This window comes from Arachis ipaensis, chromosome B7 (assembly GCF_059453495.1).
Source record: "Arachis ipaensis isolate K30076 ecotype BB chromosome B7, ASM5945349v1, whole genome shotgun sequence".
NCBI lineage: Eukaryota > Viridiplantae > Streptophyta > Magnoliopsida > Fabales > Fabaceae > Arachis > Arachis ipaensis.
The window spans coordinates 25,758,552-25,785,779 of record NC_142442.1 but is presented as its reverse complement, the minus strand read 5'-3'; the positions used below and the strand labels follow the sequence as shown (position 1 = coordinate 25,785,779).

Genomic DNA, 27,228 nt, shown 5'->3' with positions numbered 1-27,228 from the left:
GCGTAGACTACTCTGACCTCAACAAGGCTTGTCCCAAGGACTGCTACCCCCTACCTAATATTGATGCACTCGTCGACGCAGCGGCAGGGTACAGATATCTGAGTTTCATGGACGCCTACTCAGGGTACAATCAGATACCGATGCACCGACCCGACGAGGAAAAAACGGCGTTCATAACGCCAGGGGGCATCTATTGTTACAAGATAATGCCATTTGGTCTAAAAAATGCAGGAGCCACATACCAAAGGTTGATGAATAAGATATTCAGCGAACTCCTGGGCAAAACAGTGGAAGTCTATGTAGATGACATACTCGCAAAGACCGCACGACCTGACGATCTCCTGAGCGACCTTAACGACGTTTTTTCGTCCCTACGACAACACGACATGAGGGTTAATCCGCTCAAATGCGCGTTCGCCATGGAGGCCGGAAAGTTCCTGGGCTTCATGATCACTCAAAGAGGAGTGGAAGCCAATCCCGAAAAATGCCAAGCGGTCCTTCAAATGAAGAGTCCGGGTTGCATCAAAGACGTCCAGAGACTTGCTGGGAGATTGACAGCTTTGTCCCGTTTTCTCGGCGCATCGGCAGCAAGGGCCCTACCTTTCTTCAATTTAATGAGAAAGGGAATGACGTTCGAATGGACACCGGCGTGCGAAGAGGCATTCAACCACTTCAAGCAAATCTTGGCGGCACCACCAGTCCTCGGGAAACCCAGAGCCGGAGAACCGCTCTACCTCTACCTATCAGTAACCGAGGAAGCGCTTGCCACGGTCCTCGTTACAGAAGAAGCAAAGACACAACAGCCCGTCTACTTCGTGAGCAGGGCACTCCAGGGACCAGAGCTGAGGTACAGCAAACTGGAAAGACTGGCGCTGGCGCTCCTAGTATCCTCCCGAAGGTTAAGACAATACTTCCAGAGTCACCGTATAGTTGTGAGGACAGATCAGGCGATTCGGCAAATACTGCAAAAACCTGATTTGGCTGGTAGGATGATGACCTGGGCCATCGAGCTCTCACAATATGACCTACAGTATGAGCCTCGACACGCAATCAAGGCCCAGGCAATGGCAGACTTCTTGGTGGAGGTAACGGGCGACCCTCCCGAGGAAACGGGCACACGGTGGAGGCTTCATGTGGACGGAGCCTCCAACCAAACGTCCGGAGGAGCAGGGGTCATCTTGGAAAGCCCAGCAGGGGTCATCTATGAGCAATCAACCAAGTTCGAGTTCCCAGTGTCGAACAACCAAGCAGAATATGAGGCTCTCCTAGGCGGACTAATGCTGGCTCGGGAAGTCGGGGCGACGAGGGTCGAAGTATGCAGCGACTCCCAAGTCGTCACCTCGCAGATAAACGGAAGCTACCAAGCCCGGGACCCCCTCCTCCAAAAGTACTTGGAAAAGGTTAAGCAAATGACAAGCCAGTTCCAGGAGGTCATCATCCAGCACGTTCCAAGAGAAAAGAACACACGAGCAGACCTTTTGTCGAAGCTTGCGAGCACAAAGCCAGGATCGGGTAACCGGTCGCTCATCCAGGGCATGGTGAAGGAACCAACGGTCGCCCTCCACCTGACGGAGTCGAGCCCCTCATGGCTGGACCCCATTACCAACTTCCTGGAACTCGGCAAGATGCCTGAAGATGAGAAAGCAGCCAAAGCTTTAAGAAGGGAGGCGGCCAGATATGCAATCATACAGGGACAACTATTTAAAAAGGGACTCAGCCAGCCCCTATTGAAGTGTTTGCACCCTGACCAAACGGACTACGTGCTTAGAGAAGTCCACGAAGGGTGTTGCGGACACCACATCGGGGGCAAAGCCCTAGCAAGGAAGCTCATCCGAGCAGGATACTACTGGCCAACAATGATGAAGGACTCAAAGGAATTTGTCAGAAAATGCACGAAGTGTCAACAAAACGCCAACTTCCACAAGGCACCAGCCTCCGAGCTAAGCTCGCTAACAACTACACGTCCTTTTGCACAATGGGGAGTCGACCTCTTGGGACCCTTCCCGGTCGGCCCAGGACAAGTCAAATACCTCATTGTAGCCATTGACTACTATACCAAATGGGTAGAGGCTGAACCGCTAGCCACGATATCGTCCTCCAACTGCCGGAAGTTCATGTGGAGGCAGGTGATAACCCGTTTCGGCATCCCGGAGGTCGTTATCTCGGACAATGGGACCCAGTTCACCGACAAGAAGTTCATGGAATTCCTCTCTGGCCTGGGGATAAAGCAAAAGTTCTCCTCGATAGAACACCCCCAAACAAACGGACAGGTAGAGGCCGCAAACAAAGTCATCCTTCTTGGTCTAAAGAAGCGCCTAGACAGTAAGAAGGGAAACTGGGCTGACGAACTCCCCTCCGTCTTATGGTCCTACCGGACAACCGAGCAAAGCGCCACGGGAGAAACCCCCTTTCGCCTAACATACGGGGTCGACGCGGTGATACCAGTCAAAATCGGCGAACCAAGCCCCCGACTACTACTCGCGGGCATGAGCGAAGCGGTCGAGAAAGACCTGATCGAGGAAACAAGGGAGATGGCTCACCTAACAGAAACGGCGCTGAAACAAAGAATAGCCCTGCGTTACAACGCAAAAGTCCTCAAACGAGACTTCGAAGAAAGGGACCTCGTCCTGCGACGCAACGACATCGGCGTCCCGACCCCAGGGGAAGGCAAGCTGGCGGTAAATTGGGAAGGCCCCTACAGGGTAAGGGAGGTACTCGGCAAGGGCGCTTACAAACTCGAAAAACTTGACGGCAAGGAAATACCCAGAACATGGAACGCAGGTAACCTAAAGAGGTTCTACTCCTGACCCACCGGCTCACCGACCAGGGAGCCTAGCCAGATAGTTAATATTTGCCCTGTCCACATGATTAATTCATCTTGTTTACTTACTTTGTCAAATACTTGCACAACTAACGAGTAATTTTCACTTGTTCAAATTTTTATTTGTTAAAACTTTCTTACTTCATACCTGTTTCTCATGACCAAAACCTAAAACGGCACCCCGGGATTGATCACCCCGGGAGCCAGACGGCTCATAGGCCTCAACCAATTCGAAGACTACGCGACCAAATCGGTCCGAACTGCCACCAAATGCGAAAACGGCGAGACGGGCACAAGAAATAAGCCCGCCCAGAATAAACGGTAACACGATAACGGCAACACGACAAAATAACGAAACAAGCAAAAATCGTAGCAATCAAATGACGATAACTTATAAAGCGTCAAAATATGGAACGGACAAGTAAATTGTTCAGGACAAACAAAACGACAAAATATCAACAGATTGTTCAGCAAATGCACTACAAAATATCCTAAGTTACAAGACTTCACTTCCGCGGCATATCAACAATTTTCCCGTCCTGGATAGTCTTGAAAACACCAATTGACGACGTCTCGAAATTAGGAGCAGCAATCTTCAGCTGAGCCTTCAGGGCATCTTCGGTCATCAAGATAGCATTCTTCCCTTGCTCCTTGGCCACCTTAAGCTTCTTCTTAAGCTCAACGGCCTCTGCCTTAGCGGCCTTCGCCTCCGAGACAGCCTGCTCCCGCTCCTTTTCCAAGGCGACAACCCGACCCTGAGCGGCGTTCAGTTGACCTTCCAATGTCATCTCACGCTCAAGAAGCCGGGCCACGGTCTCATCGGACGCCTTCAACCTCTCCGCAACAAACGACGACTTCTCCTCAGCAGCATTAAGCTTTCCCCCTATCTCGGACAGCTGACCCTGGAGGAGTTCAACTTGAGCCTTAAAGTCATTATTCGCCTTAACAGAAGACTCAAGCTTCCTCCGAAGCGCCTCCATACCGGATAACTCAAACTCGACCTTCCGAGCTATCACGGCCCCACGAAGCAAGGTGCGATACATCCACCTCGCCTGCCCGGATAGTTCGGTTGCATGAAAATGCTCTTCCGTCCCGGGTATCAGTTGGGAGTCAATGAACTTGGAAGCATCAAAATTCCTCTCCATTACGGTAAGGGCCCCTTCCGGGCTGGAAGACATCTTTCGCTTCTTGGGAGTGTGGATAAGCTCCACGTCACTATCCGAATGTGGGGTGAGAGTCACGTGCCCGTCAGCGCCCCCTTCCTCATGGACAGGAGAAGCCTGACCCCCTGCGGCCTGTTTTCCCGACGTTTCGGTTTCCCGGACAGGAGAAGCCTGACCCTCTTTCTCCCCTGAAGGGCCCTCCGACTTGCCGACGTCCTTCTCTTCGGCATTCTCGTCATCACTTACCTCAAAAAAGGTCTTCATCAGATTCTCAAGACCGGTCACGGTGGCAGACATTTCCACTACAACAAACAACAAGCACGACTAGTCGTTAGATCGGAAAGAGAAAAAACAACGACAAACATAGGCAAACAAGGAAAACAACTCACGAATATAGCTCCTGGCGGCCTCCCGTTCACCCATAAGAAGATGGGGGTTCAGGGGTTCTTTTCAAAGATAGCAAGAAGGACGTTCGCTATCTGCTTATCTACAGCCGACAACCTTTTGTACGACACTTTAACAAAAGGATTCGACCCCGCGCCAAAGCTCCAGTAAGTCTGGATGAGGCGCTCCCCCTCCAACGACAACCAGAAGGGGTGACGACCTTTGACGGGACGAACCTTGAAATACTTATCCTTAAAACCATGGTAGGAGTCCTCAAAAAGGCTAAAAATCTTCCTACCCTGGGCAGCACGAAAAGAAAGAAATCCTTTTCTCACCTTCCCCTGTTTGGAAGGGTTGGTAAGGTTGAAATAAAAGAGAAAAACGTCCACCGACGCCGGCAACTCCAAGTACTCGCAGACCATCTCGAAACAGCGGATCGAAGCCCAGCTGTTCGGATGAAGTTGAGACGGGGGGACGAATATCCGGTTCAGCAGCGCCATTTGAAACTCGGAGAACGGTATCCGAACACCAACTTGCGTGAACATGGACTTATAAAACCAGATCCAATCGGGGACGCGGGGGGAATGAAAATTGAGCTCATAAATACACTCATGAGGAGCAGGGACAATGGCCTCGTAGTTGGCCTCTTCGTCAGTACCCCCACACAAGTAGCCGGCTTGCCGGAACTCCGTCAATTCCTCCAAACCCATCTGGTTGGGTGAACTCCTTATATCGTCAGTCACCCAAGCATACGGGTCGTAAGCCGCAGCAGATCCGGAAGACCGGGAGACAACGCGAGGCATACCTACAGCGGGGTACCACTCCGTTAGTCTATGAGGTCGGGAGCCCGAAAAAACTCAGAAACTACACCTTTTCAACTCAATCATGACCAGATACGGCTAAAAACTACGCCTACCTCACAAACCACCCAAAAAAGCCTATCCTAGAATGGTACCCCTTCCCTAACTCACCTACCCCAGCACTGAAAAACCTCTCAACAAAAATAAACCAGCCATGCAACAAACGCAAACAGCAATCACACAACAACAGAACATAACACAGATACCAGAAGAAAGAAACCAGAAGATTACTTGGAACGATGAAGGAAATCTGGACTGAAAGTTGAAGCAAGAGGGAGTTCGCACAGGAAGCTTTGGATGTTAGGGAGAGAAGGAGTTGGAAATAATAAGAGTGGGAAGTGGATAGGGAGAAAACTGTTTAAAAACCACCCCCAAAAGCGCGAAAGGAAGCAAGGGCAAAATGGTCTTTGCGCACGGGTTTTTTCAAATCATTATGAGCATTAAATGCCCAGCGCGGAGAACGAAACGGCAAACAGATGCCACAGCAGATCAAGGGACACGCGCACAACAGATGCGTCCCTCCCACGATCAGCCGACCCAACGACAACGCACGAGTGTAAACATCACGCGCCACCAATGGCCCCCACGGCCATCGCTGACGCGTCGGGGGCACTGTTACGGCCTGGCCCAAACTCACGTGGGTCAACCCGACCCGAGTTCTCGCCGACCCAGTAATGCGCCCTCCACCCGACCCGGACACGCGTCCCGTACGGCTTGCACACAGCCGTGGGACAACACCTTTGAGGGTATGGGCCTGCCCACTGAAAGGGCCCATTACTGACATGTATATAAGGGGGAGACTGGCTCTCCCCCCGAGGTACGTCATATTCACACACCATTTCCTCTCCGCCTGCACATATTCTGACAAGAGCGTCGGGGTGTCTTTGCAGATGGCCCCCCCTCTCCATGCGAAGTGCTCGGGACCTCGCACACCCGGGACCAGGAGACCACGACCAGACGAGCCTCTCCACCATCACAAGCGTTGACCTCAGGGTCCTGACCCAAACCGTCCGGTATCCGATCTATCGAACATAAACATTTGAAAGGAGGAACATCATGTTTCGTTCCGGAAATGGGACCCCCCTCTCCATGATTACAATTTGGTCTCCAAGTCCAAGATAATGAGAGTGGTTACGTTGCACACTATCACTATTACACGTCTATTTCTTTTGAATAACTTTAAAATTAAGATGTAGAAGTATTTCTCATCATTGAAAAAATGAAAGAAAGAAAGAAAGAAAAACAAGTTACGAATTCATAGTCCTTTTTTAATAAGCACAACGAAAAACCATTTTGTTTGAAATTTGAGTTCAAAAAAAAAAATAGTATAATTGCCCTTAACTATTACTACTTCCATGGTGTTCAAAGGATAACTGTAGCGTAAATTAGATTAATTGAGTCATAATTCACAAGTACTTGAATGCATGTCAAGCAAGCATTTTACAAATATAAAAAATAATATTAGCTATTCAATCAAAACTTTATTGAGTAACCGCAAAAGATGACAATGGCGGAGGGTATTAGATAAGATGTAAATGGATCACGGCATCTCACACGGCTTACATGTCTTTAAGCTCAATTATTCAGGCCCAATTGTAAGCACTGAACTCACACAGTGACTTACCTTGTATAAAACTGAAAGGGTCATGCGTTGATGATAACCATAAACCATTGAAAGGATTATGCTTTAACTAATCCATTTCAACACTACTATCAAGTTGAAAAATAGGGACCTTTTATTTATGCAGAAGGAAATATCATACGCTCAAAAGAATCAAATATTGTTTTAACTGGAGACTGCAACAACGTATATTATTACAGTGGAAGCTTTCAATTGTTGCATATTCTTCATTCTTTGATTAACAACCATGCATTGAACGTCATTTCTACACGGCTGTAGCTACTAAAGATGATTCTCAACCTAAGGACTCAATCATGATTTTGTGTGTGTGTGAGAGAGAGAGAGAGAAAGAGAGAGATTGAGAGAGAGAAGGGCAACAAGCTCAAGATGAGAGTCAACTAGTTTGGATGTTGATCATTGGGGAAAAAAAAGGAAAGAAAAAGAATAGGGGAAAACTCTCAGACAATCAAACGGGAACAAGTAGTGTTGGTATACAGACTGAAGTTCATGGTACATCCTAACTAATCCTAACTGAGGACCTAGGTTACAATTCAAAACAAAATTTAACTTATAAGTATGTAGATACCACAAACTGACGGTAACATAACATCAACGCTCTCAAAATGACGGTTTTCTTGGGAGTAAAATGAACTACCATAATCTTTCTCTTACTGTGGGTTAATTTGTCAATCTTTCGGGGACCATTTTGTTAGCAAACTAAACTCTGGAGGCTTAAAGTAGTAGTTTACTCCTTATGTTCTGTTCTATCTGTTTTACTAGAGTTGCTTTCTGAAATTTTCAGAAACAGTTGAACCAAGGTTCAACCTTGTTCCTTGGCAATAGAAGAGTCACAGCTCTTCAGATTTCGGTCATCGTTCCAAGTTTGTCAGTCATTTAATTAGTAGCTATGCCATTCCAAACACTTTCTTATATACAAAGATACCACACCACTTGTAGAAAAATCAAACATATGGATATAACCAAAACTAAAATCAATAGGTTTTAACATGTTTATTAAGGGATAAGGATTAAATTAAAACAATCAAAGCAAATAAATTCCACCTGGCTTCATTAAAGCATGTTTAGAAATCATTGGTAGTTCGTTCCTCAAGAATTACCAAAGATACATCATATAAACATAGCAATGATGTTTCAAATGCAAAACAATCAAAATCACAAAATCACGCAACAACAAAAAAAGGGATAGAAAATAAATAGATAATGGATTTCAAGAAAAGATGCCAAAGATAAAAATTTACAGAACTTCCTTTACCTCTTAATCAAAGAAGTACAATGTTTATATATATGGTCTTAAAAACAAGCACCACTGCATTCGCACCCTCAGTGCCTATACACAACAATTCTTACATTTCCCAAACTACAAAAACTAAGCAAATTTTAAAAAAGAAAAAAAAAATTAGGATCATGGGGAGAATATAGGTGATTCAGCGAAACAAATAGGGCACCTGAGTAATCCATTCTCGTTGCACTTGCCACACGTTCTGAACTCTCCATTCTTCTCCGTATATACCTTCCTGCTACCGTCACACTCGTCGCACAGAACGAACCTCTGACCACCGCACACGTGGCACTCACCTGTATCCGCCTTGGGCAAACCTTCCAGAAGCTGCTTCAGCTCACCGGTCTCGTTCATGCAGATCACCTCCTCTTCTCCCCCAACGTATCTTCCTCCTATGAACACACACGGAAGCTTATTGGGCCCGTCCGGGCCCAATATGTGGCCCAACTCGGTTAGAAAGCTCGAGTCCATTGACACGTCACGCTCGTCAATGGGGACTCGGAAGCCGGTGAGGATCGAGAGGACCGTCCTGCAGGACTTGAACGTGTGCCTCACAACGCGTAGGGACGTGAAGTAGACCACCACACGCTGCTCCGTGCCAGGTATGTAAAGAGGGGCATTTTCGGTATTTTGTTTGGCGGTTTTGTGGTTTTGTGGTTGGAGGTTGGGTTCTGTTTCATGATGATGTTTTTCTTTGCGTCTGGGGGAGGGTAAGGATAAGGCCCTGGCAGGTTTGGGTGGTGGTGGTGGTTGTGGTGGCGGAGGTGGTTGTTGGCGGTGGGGTTGAGTGTGATTTGACCAGGAGCGGACGAGCGAGTTGGCGAGTGTGACTCGGTGGAAGACGGAGGATACTCTTTTGTTGGTTGGCGAGGAACAGAGTTGGGGTTGGGGGGCGTTGATTTGTAATTGGGGAGAATCTTCGAGGCAGAGGGATTCGACGTCCTTGAAGGAGGAACAGGAGAAGAGAGGAGAAGGAGAAAAGGTGGGGGACGATGACGATGAAGAGATCCGGACCGTTGAGTTGTTGCTGCTCCACGATCGCCACATTGAAGTGCGGTTAATGGAAATTTTGGAATATTATTCAATTCAAGGGAAGCTTTTTTGTTTTTAATAAGGTGAATTTTGGGGTGCGGTGTGGCGGTGGAGGTGAAATGGGAAATGGTATGGATGTGATGAGGGTGAATGAGTTTTTGTTGTTATCTATTTTGGGTTGATTGCTTCAAGAAGCAAAAGCGGATGGTGCTTAATTTGCAGAACTTTTTCTTTTTAATATTGTATTTGCATGCTTGCAAACTTTGGGGAGCTCCTCTGCTTTTTTTATTTTTACTTTTACTGGATAAGAAAGAGAGGGAGAGGGAGAGGGAGAGGGAGAGGTGAGATGGAGTGACAGGATTTTGAAAAAACAAAATTTTGAAAGGAAAATGAAAAGAAAATCTAACTAATCAGTTTCCGGATTTAAGGGCAGAATTTAGGAGAAGGGGCTAGTGTGTTTAAGGTTGACACTTGAGAATTGATATGGTCAAATGTGAGATAAAATTTCGATTTAATTTTGAATTAATCTCTACATACAAACTTTTTTATTATATAAGTTATACAAGTCTTGAAAATCTCTAAGAGCATCTACAATGGTGAGTTCTTCTTTTACTTTTTTCTGACATATAGGAACTCTAACCATTGGAGGAGAGAAGGAATGAGTTTCCGTACGGGTCTCAAGGTGAGGGAGTCTTTCTAAACAGGGACTTAAGTTAACCAATAATAACTTGTCATTTGGCAAATTATTTTAAAAAAATAATAATATAAAATCTGAAATAATTAAATAATTATATTAAATAATGAAATAATAATTAAATTAATAATAATTATAATAAAAATTATATTAAATAATTATATTTTTATTTAATTAATAATTTATATTAATTATTTAAAAATAATTAATTAAATTAAATAATTAAATTTTTATTTAATTAATGATTTATATTAATTATTTATATCATAATTAATATTAAATATTATTTATATTATTATATTAAATTATAATTAATTAAATTTACTTACATTAAAAAATAAATTTAATTTTTACACTTTATAAAATAATTCTTAGTTGAGTTAATTATTTTTATTTTTAAAATTTAAAATGCTAACGATATTATTAAAATTAGCAATTGTAAACACAAAACTATAAATTAGTGTAATCCCGAATTATATATTGTGTATTATTATTATATATGAATTTATTTAATATTAATATCTTTTAATAGTGAATTATTTTTAAATTTATAAATTTAAATAATATTATTAAAAAAATTAATTACATTAATTTTAAGTATTTTAATTAATTAATTAAGTGGGACCACAACAGGGACTAAAGTTAGTTCCTCCTAATGGAGAAGAGAGAGATGTTTGAGTTCCTATTTACCGTTTATGACGCAAAAGCTGATGTTGAGTTACTTTTTATGACAGGTAGGCCATAAATAGGGACTGAGATGAGTTCCCTACTGGAGATGGTCTAATTCCTAAAACGCGCCTCTTAAACCATTTCCAGTAGGGAACAGTCCCTATTTATGGCCCACCTGTCATAAAAAGTGACTCCACATTAGATTTTGCGTCATAACCAATAAATATGAACTCAATGAATCTCTCTCTCCTCCATTAGAAGGAACTAATTTTAATCCCTATTGTGGTCCTACCTAATTAATTAATTAAGTAATTAAAATTAATATAATTATTATTTTTTATAATAATATTATTTAAATTTATAATTTCAAAATAATTCAATATTATAAAATATTAAAATAAATAACTTAAATTTGATTAGTATTTTAAATTTTATAAATAAAAATAAATAATCCAACTAAAAATAATTTTATAATATATAAAAATTAAATTTATTTTTTATGTAAAATAAATTTAATTAATTATGATTTAATATAACAATATAAATAATATTTGATATTGATTTAACATAATTATTTATATTAATTATAATTTAATATAACTAATTATTAAATAATTAATATAAATAATTAATTAAATAGATATATAAGTATTTAATATATATATTTAATATATTTTTTATTTTTTTATTAACTTATCACATGGCATGATTTTATTGGTTGTTGCAAGTCCCTGCTTAGAGGGACTCTCAACCTTGATCCCTGTGAAGAGCCTTCTTTCCCTTTTCACTCCAATGGTAATTGAGTCCCATGTGTCAGAAGAGGAACTCTATTTCTTAGCATTGGAGTTGCTCTTATGGCACGTCACGCGCCTCCTTAAGACCATCTCCAGTAGGGAACTCATCCCAGTTCCTGTTTATGGCCCACCTGTCATAAAAAGTAACTCCACATCAGTTTTTGCGTTATAAACAATAAATAGGAACTCAAAGCATCTCTCTTCTCCATTAGGAGGAACTAACTTTAGTCCCTATTGTGGTCCCACTTAATTAATTAATTAAAATACTTAAAATTAATATAATTAATTTTTTTCAATAATATTATTTAAATTTATAAATTTAAAAATAATTCATTATTAAAAGATATTAATATTAAATAAATTCATATATAATAATAATACACAATATATAATTCAAGATTATACTAATTTATAGTTTTGTGTTTACAACTGCTAATTTTAATAATATCATTAGCATTTTAAATATTTAAAAATAAAAATAACCAACTCAACTAAAAATTATTTTATAAAGTATAAAAAATAAATTTATTTTTTAGTGTAAGTAAATTTAATTAATATAAATTATTAATTAAATAAAAACTTAATTATTTAATTTAATTAATTATTTAATTAATTATTATTTAAATAATTAATATAAATTATTAATTAAATAAAAATATAATTATTTAATATAATTTTTATTATAATTATTACTAATTTAATTATTATTTAATTATTTCAGATTTTATATTATTATTTTTTTATAATAACTTGCCAAATGGCAAGTTATTATTGGTTAATTTGAGTCCCTGCTTAGAGGGACTCCCTTACCTTGATCCTTGTGCGGGAACTCACTCCTTCTCTCCTCCAATGGTTAGAGTTCCTATATGTTAGAAAAAAGTCAAAGAGGAACTCACCATTAGAGGTGCTCTAACAGATTTTCCAATCAATCAACGCATAAATACATAACTTTCTTTTCCGAAAGGATTTCGTTTCTTTTTTTGAATTTCTTCTGCGTTTTCTTACCTTCTCTCTTCGATCTCTTTCGTGCGTTTTTCTCTCCCTTTTCCTTCTCTGTTTACGTAAGTTTTTCTTTCTGTTCTCTTTCTACGTTTTTTTCGTTTTCCATTGTTTTTGAAATCAAGTTCTGAAATCGTTTTGAAGATAATAGATTATTCAATTTCAGATTATTAGCTAAACCATAGCAAAGTGGATTTTGAATTTGAATTCAATGAAGTTCCTGAGGTGTGGTTTAATTCCAGTTAATAATTGAATCTGAATTTGAATCCAATTAGTAGTTTATGATTGTGTAGCTGAATAATGCGTGAACCTTGTCTATGAAATTTGCTGTTCATTGTTCCTTGTTTGAATTGAATCTAATGTACTAGTTCTAATGAATTTTTTGCATTTTATATCAGGGGTGTAAATCAAGAATATTTGGGTGTATTTCAAGAAAGTTTGGGTGTATTTACAGTTTATGACTTTTCATCTCACTGAGCGTGAATTGTCTTATTATTTTAGTTGAATTGTTTTAGTTTCAGTTTATTGATAATTCATGAATATGATTTTTGTTATTTTTTATAATGGTTTTATAGTTGTATTTGCATTCTATAGTTTATGTCTGTTTTAATATGGTGTATTTTGGGTGTATTTTGCAGTAAATTGTGGTGTTGATGAGCAGTTTGTATCTAAGGTTGGGACGACCTTTAACACCCTTGAAGATGCTGCAAAATTCTACAAGAATTATGCGAAGGCTGCAGGTTTTTCTACAAGAGTTCGGAGTACAAATAAAAAGGGAATCAATTAATTACATGTAGCATAGAGGAAAAGTGGAAATTGAAAATATCTTCGACTGAGAAGACAAATCCCTCGACTGGATTTGAAGTAGGAAAATCGAAAATTTTTTTTATTGTTTTGAGTTCAATCAAGTGGTTGAGGTGTGGTTCAATTCAGAAGAAAAAAAATAGCATTAGAGGAAATATTTTTTTGTATTTGCAGCAAATTTGGGTGTAACACGAAGATATTTAGATGTAAGACAAAGATATTTGGGTGTATTTGTAAGAATTTTGGGTGTATTTTTATTCTGATAAGTTCTGCATAAGTTAAAACTCTTCATCTTCCTCCTCCTCATCTTCTGCTTCTTTTTTTTCATCATCATCACTATTTTTTTCTTCTTTTTTCTTTTATTCATCATTTTTTTTGTTTTACCTTCTCAAGTTTCTTTTTATTTTACTCTCTTAATAAGAATAAAAATAAAAAAATCAAATAAAGAAGAAGAAAAAACACATAATGCTGTAAAATTACTTGGAAGATGATGAACTTACATTCATTTAACTAAAAGAAAGAAAGAAATAAGGAAAAGAAGAAGAAGAAAAAAATGCGGTATTAGAGAAAATATTTTTCTTACAAAAATGCTATTTGTACACTAAAATCAGCTACGAAAATCAGCCACCAATGTATTTGTGTATAAATACATGTGTGCTTTAATTTATTTTCAATGTATTTTTGTATTCCAGTATGTATTTTATACTGATAACTGACTTTGATGGCTGATTTTAGTGTAGATGTAGCATAACTCATTTCTGTATTTGCAGCAAATTTGGGTGTAAAACGAAGATATTTGGGTGTAATACGAAGATATTTGTGTATAAAACGAATATATTTGGATGTATTTTTATTCTAATAAGTTCTGCATAATTTAGAACTTTTCCTCTTCATCCTCCTCATCTTCTGCTGCTGCTTCTTTTTTTTCATCATCATCATTATCACCATCATCTTCTTCTTTTTTTCTTATTCATCTTTTTTTTTGTTTTACCTTCTCAAATTTCTTTTTGTTTTACTCTCTTAACAAGAATAAAAACAAAAAAAAAATCAAACAAAGAAGAAGAAGAAACACATAATGTTATAAAATTACTTGGAAGATGATGAATTTATATTTATTTAACTAAAAGAAAGAAAGAAATAAGGAAAAGAAGAAGAAGAAAAAAAATGCAGCATTAGAGAAAATATTTTTCTGTACAAAAATGCTATTTGTACACTAAAATTATCCATTAAAACCAGTCACTAAAATTAGCCACCAATGTATTTGTATATAAATACATGTGTGCTTTAATTTATTTTCAATGTATATTTGTATTCCAGTATACTTTGGTGGATGATTTTAGCATAACTCATTTCTGTATTTACAGAAAATTTGGGTGTAAAATGAAGATATTTGGGTGTATTTTTATTCTGATAAGTTCTGCATAATTCAGAACTCTTCATCTTCCTCCTCCTCCTCTTCTGCTATTTCTTTTTCTTCATCTTCTTATTTCATATTCTCATAATTTTTTTTTGGAGAAAAAATCAAACAAAGAAGAAAAAATATATAATGTTACAAAATAAAAAGAAAAAGGAGGAGAAATACGATGATGAAGATGAAACATGCGAAGAAAAAGGAGGAAAACATAAAGAAAAAAGAAGAAGAAGAAGAAAAAAGAGGAAGAGGAGAAGAAACGCGAAAAAAATGACAGTTGTGGTTTTCATCGAGGAAGAAGAAGAAGAGTCGTTCATAATGGTGAAGAAGCACTTTGGAAAACATGATGCGCGTGTTAACACGTTTTTGTGAGTGAGCGTAGCTTTTGTTGAGTTTGGCCCAACTTGTAAGACTTGTAAGTCAAAAAAATTTGTATGTGTAGTATAACTGATTAATTTTTAAAGTTCTTTAATATTATAATTTTAAATAAATTTACTGATTTTATAAAATTTTTATTGGATCCAACAATTTTATAAATTAAGTTTTGTTACCATTTCATATTTTGGATATGTAATTTATTTTTTCGAATTTACGTTGTGGATTTTGCCTTATTATTTAGAGGAACAGCAGAGTCTACCAAGTGCATGACAGTTAGGTTGTTAAGGAGAATCGATCCTCTCAATTTTTTTTTAACAATTGAAAAAATAATATATGATTTTTTATCATTAATTTTTTAAATGGGATCAAGAATAAATATGAAAGAGAGAATAATAAAGAGTTAAAGATCATACTTTATACTCTCAATTTTTTTAATAATTGAGAGGATCCATTCCCAGTCAGTTATTGAGTGCTTGAGGGCTTAAATATGAAAGAGAGAATAATAAAGAGTTAAAGATCATACTTTATACTCTCAATTTTTTTAATAATTGAGAGGATCCATTCCCAGTCAGTTATTGAGTGCTTGAGGGCTTAGTTAGGGATTCGATTATTTTGCTTTTTTTTTCTTTCTTATGACAGGAGTTTTAGTTTTAATAGAGTATACAAAAATGAGTACTATCGTTTTTACGAATAATTATTTTTTGAAAAAATAATAAATTAATTCTTGACTTTTTGATCCGTTGAAATTTAAGTATCTGTGAATTTTTGGTGACTTAAGTATCTAAGAATTTAAAAATATATTTAACTCCTGACTTATTTAAAATTTAGACAAATCGATTCTTAGATATAATTTGTCACATTTTAAAAAATTTTCTCACATGTACATCTGTATCAATCAGGTTAGTATAACGAGTGTCATATTTGATTTTTTATTGGATTTGACCGATTTAAGTAAATATAAGATATTTATATATTCAAGTTTTAAAAAAATAAAAAATTTAAATATATTTTTAAATTTTCAAAAACTTAAATATTTATATATTAAAAAATTAAGAATTTATTTGTTTTTTTTTCTTATTTTTTTTCTAAGATAATATTTATGTGTTGTATGTATGGGAAAAAACTTAAAATGTTGAAATAGCTGAATATGTTCATTGTGTGTTATACGTGGTATATGTGGTGTGCTTAAATCTAGAGAGTATAGAAGGTATTAATCGGCTCCATATATTATTGAAGAGCTTTATGAAAAAATTTGAAAAAAAAAAAAAAGTAGATTATCGATTTTTGCATTGTCCCGTAAAATGTCTGATTAAACAGAAATGAAATAATAGAATCTTTCGGCACTTGATAATGAGTGTTAATAAGGTTATTTATAATTCATTGGTGATTGGAAAATTTTGCAAAATGATTAATTCATTCTCATGATGTCAGCATGGATCTAATTATATTATTAATCTCTTTAGTTAATAATGTGGGTTTATATAAAGAAAATAGATACTATCACAAGTTTTAAAGTGTTTATATATATGTTTAGGACAAAGTATGAATCCTTATACTAATTAAAAAAACAGAAGGACCTTATCCCTAGTTTGAACCGACGCAGTTGCAAAATGGCATAATTATTTACTAGTGATTGTAATGGTATCAGCAATATGTAGTTGTTTAATTTTATTAAAAATATTAAAAATTAATAGTTAATTTAAAAAATATAAAAATAAATAATATTTAAATAATTAATATTTATCTTAAAAAGACAAATTCTATAAATTTAACACTAAATTTAACAACACTAAAAAAATTGTCTTATTTATTTATGTTTATCTATATCTCATTTTTTTGATATGTCAGGACTGGGTGTGTTGTGCGTAGATATGGAGAATGAGGATACTAGACTTGAATGTGAGATAGCTTTTTTGAAACATGGAAAAAGAAATCGGACCATTCGATTTCTTTGCTAAAAAGATTTGGCTCACCAATCGAATAGTTTGATTTGTGTGGGAGGAAAAATTTGAATTTTGTCATAGCTAATCGGACCATTCAATTTCCATATAAGTTTTTTTTTTGCGAAAATCAAATTGGACCGTCCGATTTAATTATTATATATTTTATTTAAATCCGTCAATATATATATATATATATGTAAGTGTGTGTAACTTGTATACGAGTTTTCAGATCTTCTCTCCTTGTTGTTGTTCTTCTTCTTCCCTCAACTCCTCTATCTCTGTTCTTTCGTATGAAGTAAAAAAATTTGATAGTGAAGTTTATATTCATGTGAGTGAGAAAAATGGATGATAGTGTCCTACTAAAAATATATTATTTCAGTCAGATTTTGTTACAAACACATGAAGGAGTAAAAATTATTTGTGAAAGTCCGTTAGATATTGTTATTCCATTCACAATCTCATTCGAAGAGCTAAAAGATGTGATTTGTGAGAAGATAGATTCTAGGCTGTCAAGGAAAATATCATGTATTTTATATAGATATCCCATACCGGTATTTGGTGGATTCGTTCAATTTCAAACCAAATATGTAACTGATGAAGCGAGCATGCAAGAGATGTTTTCAATGTACATTGAAAGTCGCGCTCAGATATCGTTCATTGAGTTGTATATTGAATTCGAACAATTTGAAGCCGACCGGAATATTGAAGGGAAGATTACAATAGTGACAGTGAGGAAGAGTTTGAAAGCAATTACGAAGTTGTTGGTTTAGACGGAGACGAAGATCAAGGTGACGGCACTATGGCTACAAATGTGACAGACGTTGCAAATGCACTCGCAAATGAACATCCGTTTGAGGAGTCATCCTTCATGCGAGTTTTGGATTTGGAAACCATGCAAGCTCCGGAGTTTCCGGAATATATGAATGCAGGTATGTAATTGCCTATATTTCTATGAAGGATTAGAATTTTGTAATAATTTATATTGATCGATGGACTAAATAGTTACGTGACATATGAAAATATATTTAATTAGCATTTGTTTATGTGTTTATTTAGTTAAATTTAAGATAATAATATTTGTAGTTAGTTATTGATTTAATTATTTATTAATTAGTATTTATTTAGGTGTTTATGTTTTTATTTTGTTAAAATGGAGATAATAATAACTTGATGTAAAGTTTATTTATATTAATATTGATGTAATGAGTATTGATTTACTTTTAATTTCACTTATTAAATATTTGTGTATTAAATATTTATTGTATGACTGTCGTCGTGGTAGAAATTTCTATTGTCGTAGATGGTGAATTTGTCGTGGGAATGGAATTCAGTTCTAGGGAAGCTGTTATTATGGCGATGAAAGATTATACCATCCAAAAAGGTGTAGACTACCGAGTGTATGAGTCGGAGCCGTTGACATTTTATGCCAAGTGTACACAGTATGGGTCAGGTTGTGATTGGCTTATCAGAGTTAGCATGATCAGCAGAAAGTACTGTTGGGTTATAACGAGGTATAATGGTAGTCACACTTGTACCAAAACCACCATTTCTCAGGATTAATCAAAGTTGGATTCGAACACAATTGCAGAAGCAATAAAGCCGTTGGTTGAGGCTGACCCCTCGATAAGGATGAAATCAGTTATTGCAGAAGTGCAGTCGAAGTTCAATTACACCATCAGCTATCAAAAAGCATGGTTGGCTAAGCAAAATTTAGTGAAAAAAATATTTGGAGGTTGGAAAGTATCGTACGAAACTTTGTCCATATGATTTGAGGCCATGTGTTATAAGGAGCCATCAACAGTCGTCCATTTTGAGACTATACCTACATATCAAGGCGATGACTTGGTAACTGATATCCGGGTATTGCATCGAGTCTTCTGGAGTTATTACCCCTACATTAGAGTATTCAAACATCGTAAACCAGTTGTCCATATGGATAGCACTCACTTGTATGGAAAGTATAAAGGTTTTCTGTTGGTTGCAGTTTCACAAGATGGTAACAACAATATCGTCCCAATTGCATTTGCTATTGTGAAGGGAGAGACTTCTGATGCGTGAAACTTTTTTTTAGTAACCTGCGACAACATGTGGTGACTCGGTGATGAGCCACTATTTTATGACTTATTTTGGATCGAATCGAGTGGATTTTATCAACTTTACTCACACTTATCCACATAATTTGTATGTTTTTAAGTTCCCTTCCGAATTTTGCGCTATGATTGAAAACATGCTTCCTAGGCCTCAAAATTACTAATTTTTAATTCTCTCTTATTACCATTCGATGCCGTGATGCGTTTGTTGAGTGATTACAAGATTTATAGAGCAGGAATGACATAGAGGATGAAGTGGAAGCATGTTAAAGCGGAAGGAACACAAAAAATTAAAGATTTAAGAAGTTGGAACTGACGCGTACGCGTGGCTGAAGCGCACGCGTGGCTGAAGCGCACGCGTGACCAAGCCATCTTCCAAGCGACGCGTACGCGTGATTGACGCGTACATGTGACCAGGAGCGTCGTCCACTGACGCGTACGCGTGGCTGACGCGTACGCATGACGAGGGTCACGTGCTGCAATTAAGGGAATTCGCTGGGGCGATTTCTGGGCTGATTTTGGCCCAGTTTCAAGCCCGAAAATGAAGACAATACGCTGGGAATGGAGCTGGGACAGAGACACTTATACTTTAGCTTAGTTTTTGAGTTTTGAATTCTAGGGAGAGAAACTCTGACTTCTCTCTAGGATTTTTGGTATTCTTAGTTTTACTTTCACTTGGATCTTGAGAGAAATTGTTGTTACCTTCATTTTCTAGTCATTTTCCTTATAGTTTTCTTCTTTAATTTCTTTAGTACTCCTTTCAATTTGGTTATCTTGAATTCACGTTTGGATCTTATTATTCTTGAATTTTGTTAATGCATTGAGTTATTTCCATATTTATTGTTATTGCTTATTTTATTATTATTGATTATTGCTAGTGGTAATTTGAATTGAATTATTTTCTTTGTTTTTATCATGTCTTTTATCTTTGCTCACCAAGTGTTTGAGGAAATGTCACCCATGATCATGGAGTAGATTTCCTTGCTTGGTTTGGGGTTGAGTAATTGGAGCCACTTGAATTGTTATATTCAAGTGTTGATTGGTAATTAAAGATTGCTAATTAGCTTGAAACTCACCAACTCTAGTTCTTCTCTATGATGTGACTAGGACTTGTGAGTTAAAGTTAATTGTTTCACTTGACTTTCCTTCAATCGTTAGATGATAACTAAGTGAGAGCAATAAGCCTTTACCATCACATTTAGGAAAGACAATGAGAATAGAAATTTCGGTTCTCACCCCTAACCAAGACCTTTATATTGATTATTTTACAACTCTTGCTAGTTATCTATTGCTCTAATTTTTAGTTATTTATTTTTCTTGTTCTCAACTTCGAAAATCTCCAGGAAATCCTAACCAATAAATTGCATCTTGTGTCAACTCCTAGGGAAAACGACCTGGGATTCTACTCCCGGTTATTGAATTTATTTGTGACACACATTTTAACTTTGATTGAAGATAGATTGTTGGTTAGACTATACTTACAACGTAATTTTCTTAATCAATTCTATACCGACACTTATCTTCGCATCAAGTTTTGGCGCCGTTGCTTGGGAGTTGCATATGTGTGCTATGTTATTGGTTGGTGTAAATATGTTCATATTTGAATAATTGCATCTTTTATTTGTGTGCTAATTGGTTATTAGTAGTATTTATTAGTTATTTTGCTTAATATATTTTGTTGCCATGAGCTCTATGTTTCTTTTATTGAATGACGTGTTCATTACCCGATCCGAACATAGCCCCATTTGATCTCGAAATTGAAAGAACTGTTTCACAAATTAGGCGAGCTTGGCATCGGTTAGCCTCCGAGGGTGGTGAAGAGTTTCCGCCAATTCACCAACCTTACCCGAGGTTGAATCTGAAGCATCATTTGAGGAAGAAACCAACTCCTCTCCCACTAAATCTATTGACGTCTCTTCCATTGATTTAGGTACCGATACTATGGCCGCTCCTAGAAGAATCACTTTTAAGGAGGCGAGAGCTCCGGATTTTACTCTCCAACCACTTCAAGTGCGTTATCCGGATTTAAATGCTAATTTTGAGCTCAAGACCGGGTTGATCAATCTACTTCCAAAATTTCATGGTCTACCCGCTCAAGATCCCATCAAACACCTTAGAGACTTTCAAGGTGCTTGCTCAACTACTAGGCAGTATGGCTCAGACGAAGTCGTCATTTAGGTATTTGGTTTCCCATTTTCTCTTGAGGGAAGGGCAAAGGAGTGGTTCTACACTCAACCCAAAAATATTGTTACTAATTGGGATTTGCTTAAAAGGAAATTCCTAGATAAGTTCTTTCCACCGGAGGTCACGGATAGGTTGAGGAAGGAAATCTCTTGCATCATTCAAGGTGAATTGAAAACTCTTCACGAATATTGGAAACGCTTCAGGAAACTTCTTGACTCTTTCCCCCACCACAGGATTGATGATTTGGTATTAATTAGCTATTTTTTCCAAAGGATGAAACACCAAGATAAGATCCTTTTAGATGCTTCGAGTAATAGCTCTATGACAAAGTACAAAACGGCGGAGAAAGCTTGGCAACTCATTGCTGACTTAGAGGAATCCACCCAACATGCAAAGTAAAGGAATAATCATCCTAAGGCTATTGAGGAAGTTTCTTCTAGTACTGAGTCCGCCATCACCAAGACTTTAGGAGAGATGACCAATATCCTCAAGCAACTTCAGCTCAATCAACAATAACCTCCACCTCCTCCACAACAACAATGCCAACAGATAGTCCCTCAAAGAGTGTGTGGAATTTGTTCTTGCTACTCTCACTATTCCAATGAATGTCCACAACTCCAAGAGAAAAATATCTTGGCGGCCACTAATGCTTATTACAACCGTCCAAATCAAGGGTATTATCAACAAGGTGGTAACTATAATCAAGGGAGTAACTACAACCAAGGTTGGCAAGATAATCCCAACCAAGGATGGAGAGACAACTACAATCAAAGAGAAAGAGATAATGGTGGAAACCAAAGGTGAAACAATAATTACCAACAAAATCGGTATCAATGAAATCCTCCTTACCAACAACAAAACCAAGGTCAAAGATACCAACCACCTCACCAAAGGCAAGCCTAAATCACCCAACTACAAGTCCCCCAAATCACCTACCCTCATTCTTCCTCCAACCAAGATGAAATACTTCGCTCTATTCTTCAAGGGCAAAAAGAATTTCAAACTACAATTACCTCTAGCATCACCGGTCTCATCTCTACTATCCAAGCTCTTATATCCCGTATGGACCCATCCTCTACCTCCAATACTCAACCTTCAAACTCTAGTGCACTTCCCTCTCAACTCTTACCTAATCCCAAGGGTGGAATCAATGCCATCACCTTGAGGTCTGGCACTACATTGCAAGAGAGGAGTCCCAATAAGCCAAGCTCAAGCGAAGTCACTCAACAGAAAGATGTTGTTGAGGTAGAAGATGTCGAAGATGAGGATGAGATACAAGTGGAGGTTGAAGAAGAGGTTGCTCAACCAAGGGATGGAGTTTCTGAGGAAGAAAATATTTTAAAAGAGGCTATTCTAATTCCTTTTCCACACCTAGCGAGGAGTACTAAAAAGAAAGTGGAGCTAGATCCCAAGATGGTAGATATCTTCAAAAAGGTTGAGGTAACTATTTCTCTTTTTGATGTTATTCGCCAAGTTCCTAAGTTTGCTAAGTTTCTAAAAGATTTGTGCATGAACAAGGAGAAGATTCATGATTTAAAAACTATTCCTTTGGGTAGCTCAATTTCTCTTTGATGGGCGCTATACCGGAGAAATGTGGTGATCCCGGTCCTTGTCTAGTCACTTGCACTATATGTGGTATACAATTTGTTGATTGCATGTGTGACCTAGGTGCTTGTGTTAGTATTATGCCTTTATCTGTTTATGATGCATTAAAGCTCCCACCGTTGAAAAGGTCGGCAGCCCGTTTTGTTTTGGCGGATAAGAGTATAATCTCGGTGGTTGGCATTGCGGAAGATGTCTTAGTGAGCATCAAGGGGTTGACTTTTCCAATTGATTTCTACATTCTTGAGATGTCCCCTAATGACTCCGGAAGACCATCATCTATCTTGCTAGGGAGACCGTTCTTGAAAATCTCTCGATTTAAGTTGGATGCTTTTCGGATACCTACTTCTTTGAAATTGATGGAAGAGCAGTAAGTTTTAATCTTGATGAGGCTATGAAGCATCTACCGGAGGACCATTCTATCTCCCGGTGTGATATGATTGATGATATTGTGGCCGAAGTCCACCATAATATAGTTGATGAGAAGAACATGGTTCAAGGTGCAATTGTGGGAAAATCCCCTGAATATGAAGAAGACGCCTTGCCACCTCCAGTGCTACCGGATAATCAAGTGCCAAGCCATGAGCTAAACATGGAGTTGAAGCCACTTCCACCCCACCTTAAGTATGCTTATCTTGAAGAAAATTAAAAGCTTCCGGTGATCATTGCAAGGGAGTTTACCTCCCAATAAGAGGAGAGATTGCTTAATGTATTGCAAAGAAACAAGAAAGCTATTGGGCGGAGTTTGGCGGACATAGTTGGTATAAGCCCTCAAGTTTGTGAGCATCACATTTTTCTAGAAGAGGGAGCCAAGCCTATCCGTCAACCTCAAAGGCGGTTGAACCCCACAATTCTAGAAGTTGTGAAGAAAGAAGTTACCCGACTACTAGAGGCAGACATTATCTATCCAATCTCGGATAGTGAGTGGGTTAGACCAGTACAAGTGGTTTCGAAGAAGTCCGGCGTCACCATAGTCAAGAATGAGAATAGGGAACTCATGGCCACAAAGGTGCAGAATTCATGGAGAGGTTGCATCGACTACAGGCGCTTGAACTTGGCCACTCGCAAGAATCACTATCTACTACCATTCATCAATCAAATGCTTGATCGCATGTCCGGAAAATCACATTATTGCTTTTTAGATGTTTATACTGGTTATCTTCAAATCTATATTGCTCCGGAAGACCAAGAGAAAACCACTTTCACATGCTCTTTTAGAACGTATGCATACAAAAGAATGTCTTTTGGTTTATGTAATGCACTGGCTACGTTTCAAAGGTGCATGATGAGCATCTTTTCGGATCTTCTTGAGCACTGTGTGGAAGTATTTATGGTGATTCTTTTGATCTTTGTTTGGATAAGTTTGCTAGAGTATTAGAACGTTGTGCTAATTCAAACCTTGTGCTTAACTTTGAAAAATGTCATCTTATGGTAAAGCAAGATATTGTTCTAGGTCATGTTGTCTCTAATACTGGTATATCTGTTGATCCTGCCAAGGTTGATGTTATTTCTGGTTTACCTTACCCCTCTTCTGTGAGGAAAGTCCGTTCTTTTCTTGGTTATACAGGTTTCTACCGACGTTTCATCAAGGACTTCAACAAGGTTGCACTACCCCTTTCCTGTCTGTTGCAAAAACATGTAGAGTTTGACTTGAGTGAAGATTGTATGGAAGCATTTGATAAGCTAAAGATTGCCTTAACTCAAGCTCCTATTGTGAGAGGGCCTGATTGGAGTAGGCCATTTGAGATTATGTGCGACGTATCTAACTATGCAGTAGGAGCGGCACTTGCTCAGCGCGAAGGTAAGGATCCCTATATCATAGCTTATGCTTCTAAGACATTAGATGGTGCCCAGTCTACCTACCACTGAAAAGGAACTTTTAGCAATTGTTTTTGCCTTGGATAAATTCTGGGCCTATTTAATTGAAACCAAAGTGGTAGTATATTCAGACCATGCGGCTTTGAAGTACTTGCTAGCTAAGAAAGAATCAAAGCCAAGGTTAACCTGTTGGATATTGTTATTGCAAGAGTTTGATTTAGAGATCAAGGATAGGAGTGGTTTCCAAAATTTAGTGGCGGACCACTTGAGTCGCCTAGAGCATATAAAAAGTGACTCCACTCTTATCAATGATGCATTTTCTCTTGATAGCTTGCAAGCAATATCTGAACTAGTTCCTTGGTATGCACCCATTGCTAATTATTTGGTTAGTCACACCTTTCCTCCACATTTTTCTAAACATCAAAAGGACAAGCTCAAGAGCGAGTCCAAGTATTACATATGGGATGACCCATATTTGTGAAGATGTGATGCCGACCAAATAATTAGAAGGTGTGTTCCACAATCCGAAATCTAGTCTATTTTGGAGGCGTGCCACTCTTTTGAAAGTGGTGGCCATTTTGTCCCCCAAAGAACTAGAAGAAAAATCTTAGACTGCGGATTTTGGTGGCCCACACTCTTTAAAGATGCAAATCTTTTCTGTAACTCTTTCCACCAATGCCAAAGGTTTGGAAACATATCCAAGAGGGATGAGATGCCCTAACAACCCATATTGTTTTATGAAATTTTTTATGTTTGGGGTATTGACTTCATGGGTCCCTTTCCAAACTTGAATGGTTTCTTATATATTCTGTTAGCAGTTGATTATGTTTCTAAGTGGATGAAAGAAATTTCTACCCGTATTGATGATGCTAATGTGGTTGTCTCTTTTGTGCGAAATAACATCATTTGCCGCTTTGGATCACCACGAGCGATCGTGAGTCATCAAGGCTCTCATTTTTGTAACAAAAGAATGACAGGTTTGATGAAGAAACATGGCATTATATACAAGGTGGCGACGGCTTATCTTCCCCAAACAAATGGCCAGGCCGAAGTGTCTAATAGAGAGATTAAGCACATACTCGAGAAGATAGTTAAACCCCATAGGAGGGATTGGAGCTCTAGGCTTGGAGATGCGCTATGGGCTTATCGGACGGCTTACAAGACATCGATTAGCATGAGTCCATTTCGGCTAGTCTACGGAAAGGCATGTCACCTTCTGGTAGAGGTGGAACACAATGCTTATTGGGCTGTGAAAGAATGTAACTCAGGATTGGGAGGAGCCGAAGTTGAAAGAAAATTGCAACTGGAAGAACTGGAGTGCATTTGGTTAGAAGCTTATGAAAACTCAAGGCTCTACAAAGAAAAGGTGAAGGCAGTACATGATCAGAACATCAAGAGAAGAGAGTTTAGAGCTGGGGATCAAGTCCTTCTCTATAACTCAAGGTTGAGATTAATTCCGGGTAAACTGAGGTTAAGGTGGGATGGACCATATGTGGTGGAGAAGGTTGAACAATATGGAGTTATCCACTTGAGTCATCCATCAAGCCCTACATTCTTCAAGGTCAATGGCCACCGTCTGAAACTCTATTATGGTGTAAAGATGAAGAACAATAAGGAGCTGGAGATCTTTCTCTTGAGAGTCCCAGCCAAGGAAGAGGATTGAGCTCATAGACCGTCCAATTTAAGGACGTTAAAGAAAAGTGCTAGGTGGGAGACAACCCACCATGGTATGATCTTCCTTTTCTATAGTTTTTTTTATTTATTCTCTTATCTTTGTTTCATTAGATGTGTGTGATACTTTTCAATTATGCATATTTGCCTTTGTTATGATTTTTTAAAAAAAAAAGGGGACTGTCACACGTACATGTCGATGCTCAAATTTTGATGTTGCTGCTCCCTGGTACAAAAACCAAAGAGCTGTGCTAGAACCATGTGGGTGGGGTGCTAGATGCACAACCCAACCCACGCGTGCGCATCGCTGACGCGTACGCGTCATTTGATTTGTTGGCCACCCACGCATGAGCATGACCGATGCGCACGCTTCGTATCTTAATGCTGCCATGCCTGGTACAAAAACTAGAGAGTTGTGAATGCTGCCAGTTTTGTGCGTCCAACACGAAAACATATCACGTATACACGTGACCGACGCTCACGCGTCACCTTCTCTTTTCTGCTTCTCACTCGTACGCGTGACTGACCCGTACGCGTCACCTCCTCATTCTACTATCCACGCGTGCACGTGGACGACGCTTACGCGTTGCTTCTCTTGTCCCATTTCTTTCTTCTTTCTTCAATCCTTCTTCTTTCTTTCTACCTTTCTTCTTCTTCATTCCTTTAACTTCTCATTTTTATCCTCTTTCATTTTTGTTTGTCTATTACATTTGCATACTTTCATTCATTGCATTTTAACTTTGTGCTTCTTCTTATTTTCTTTTCTAAGTTTGCTATTTTTCCAGTGGTATTGACTTTTCTTACTCAACTGTTGACTATTTCTTGCATTGTTTTGGTACTTCGTGACTTGTTTGGTATTATTGGGTGATGAAATTTTTAGGTCAATGTTTCATCTCTACTGATACTTGCGTTCTTTGTGCATTGATATTAACTCATATTTTCTTTCATGACCCACTTCTTCTTACTCATTGTTACAATTCTTGCACCGTT

General features: G+C 38.2%; 2 protein-coding genes across 2 annotated transcripts; one reads left to right on the top strand and one right to left on the bottom strand.

The window, feature by feature from the left end:
- Nucleotides 1-8,094: 8,094 nt before the first annotated feature.
- Nucleotides 8,095-9,619, bottom strand: LOC107609792 (uncharacterized). Its single transcript, XM_016311820.3, has one exon. The coding sequence runs from the start codon at nt 9,194-9,196 to the stop codon at nt 8,273-8,275; it is 924 nt and encodes a 307-aa protein (XP_016167306.1). The 5' UTR covers nt 9,197-9,619; the 3' UTR covers nt 8,095-8,272.
- Nucleotides 9,620-25,537: 15,918 nt separating this feature from the next.
- Nucleotides 25,538-26,230, top strand: LOC148550622 (uncharacterized). The gene has a single exon (XM_088494559.1). It carries the CDS (start codon nt 25,538-25,540, stop codon nt 26,228-26,230), a length of 693 nt encoding a protein of 230 aa, XP_088350685.1.
- Nucleotides 26,231-27,228: the final 998 nt, after the last annotated feature.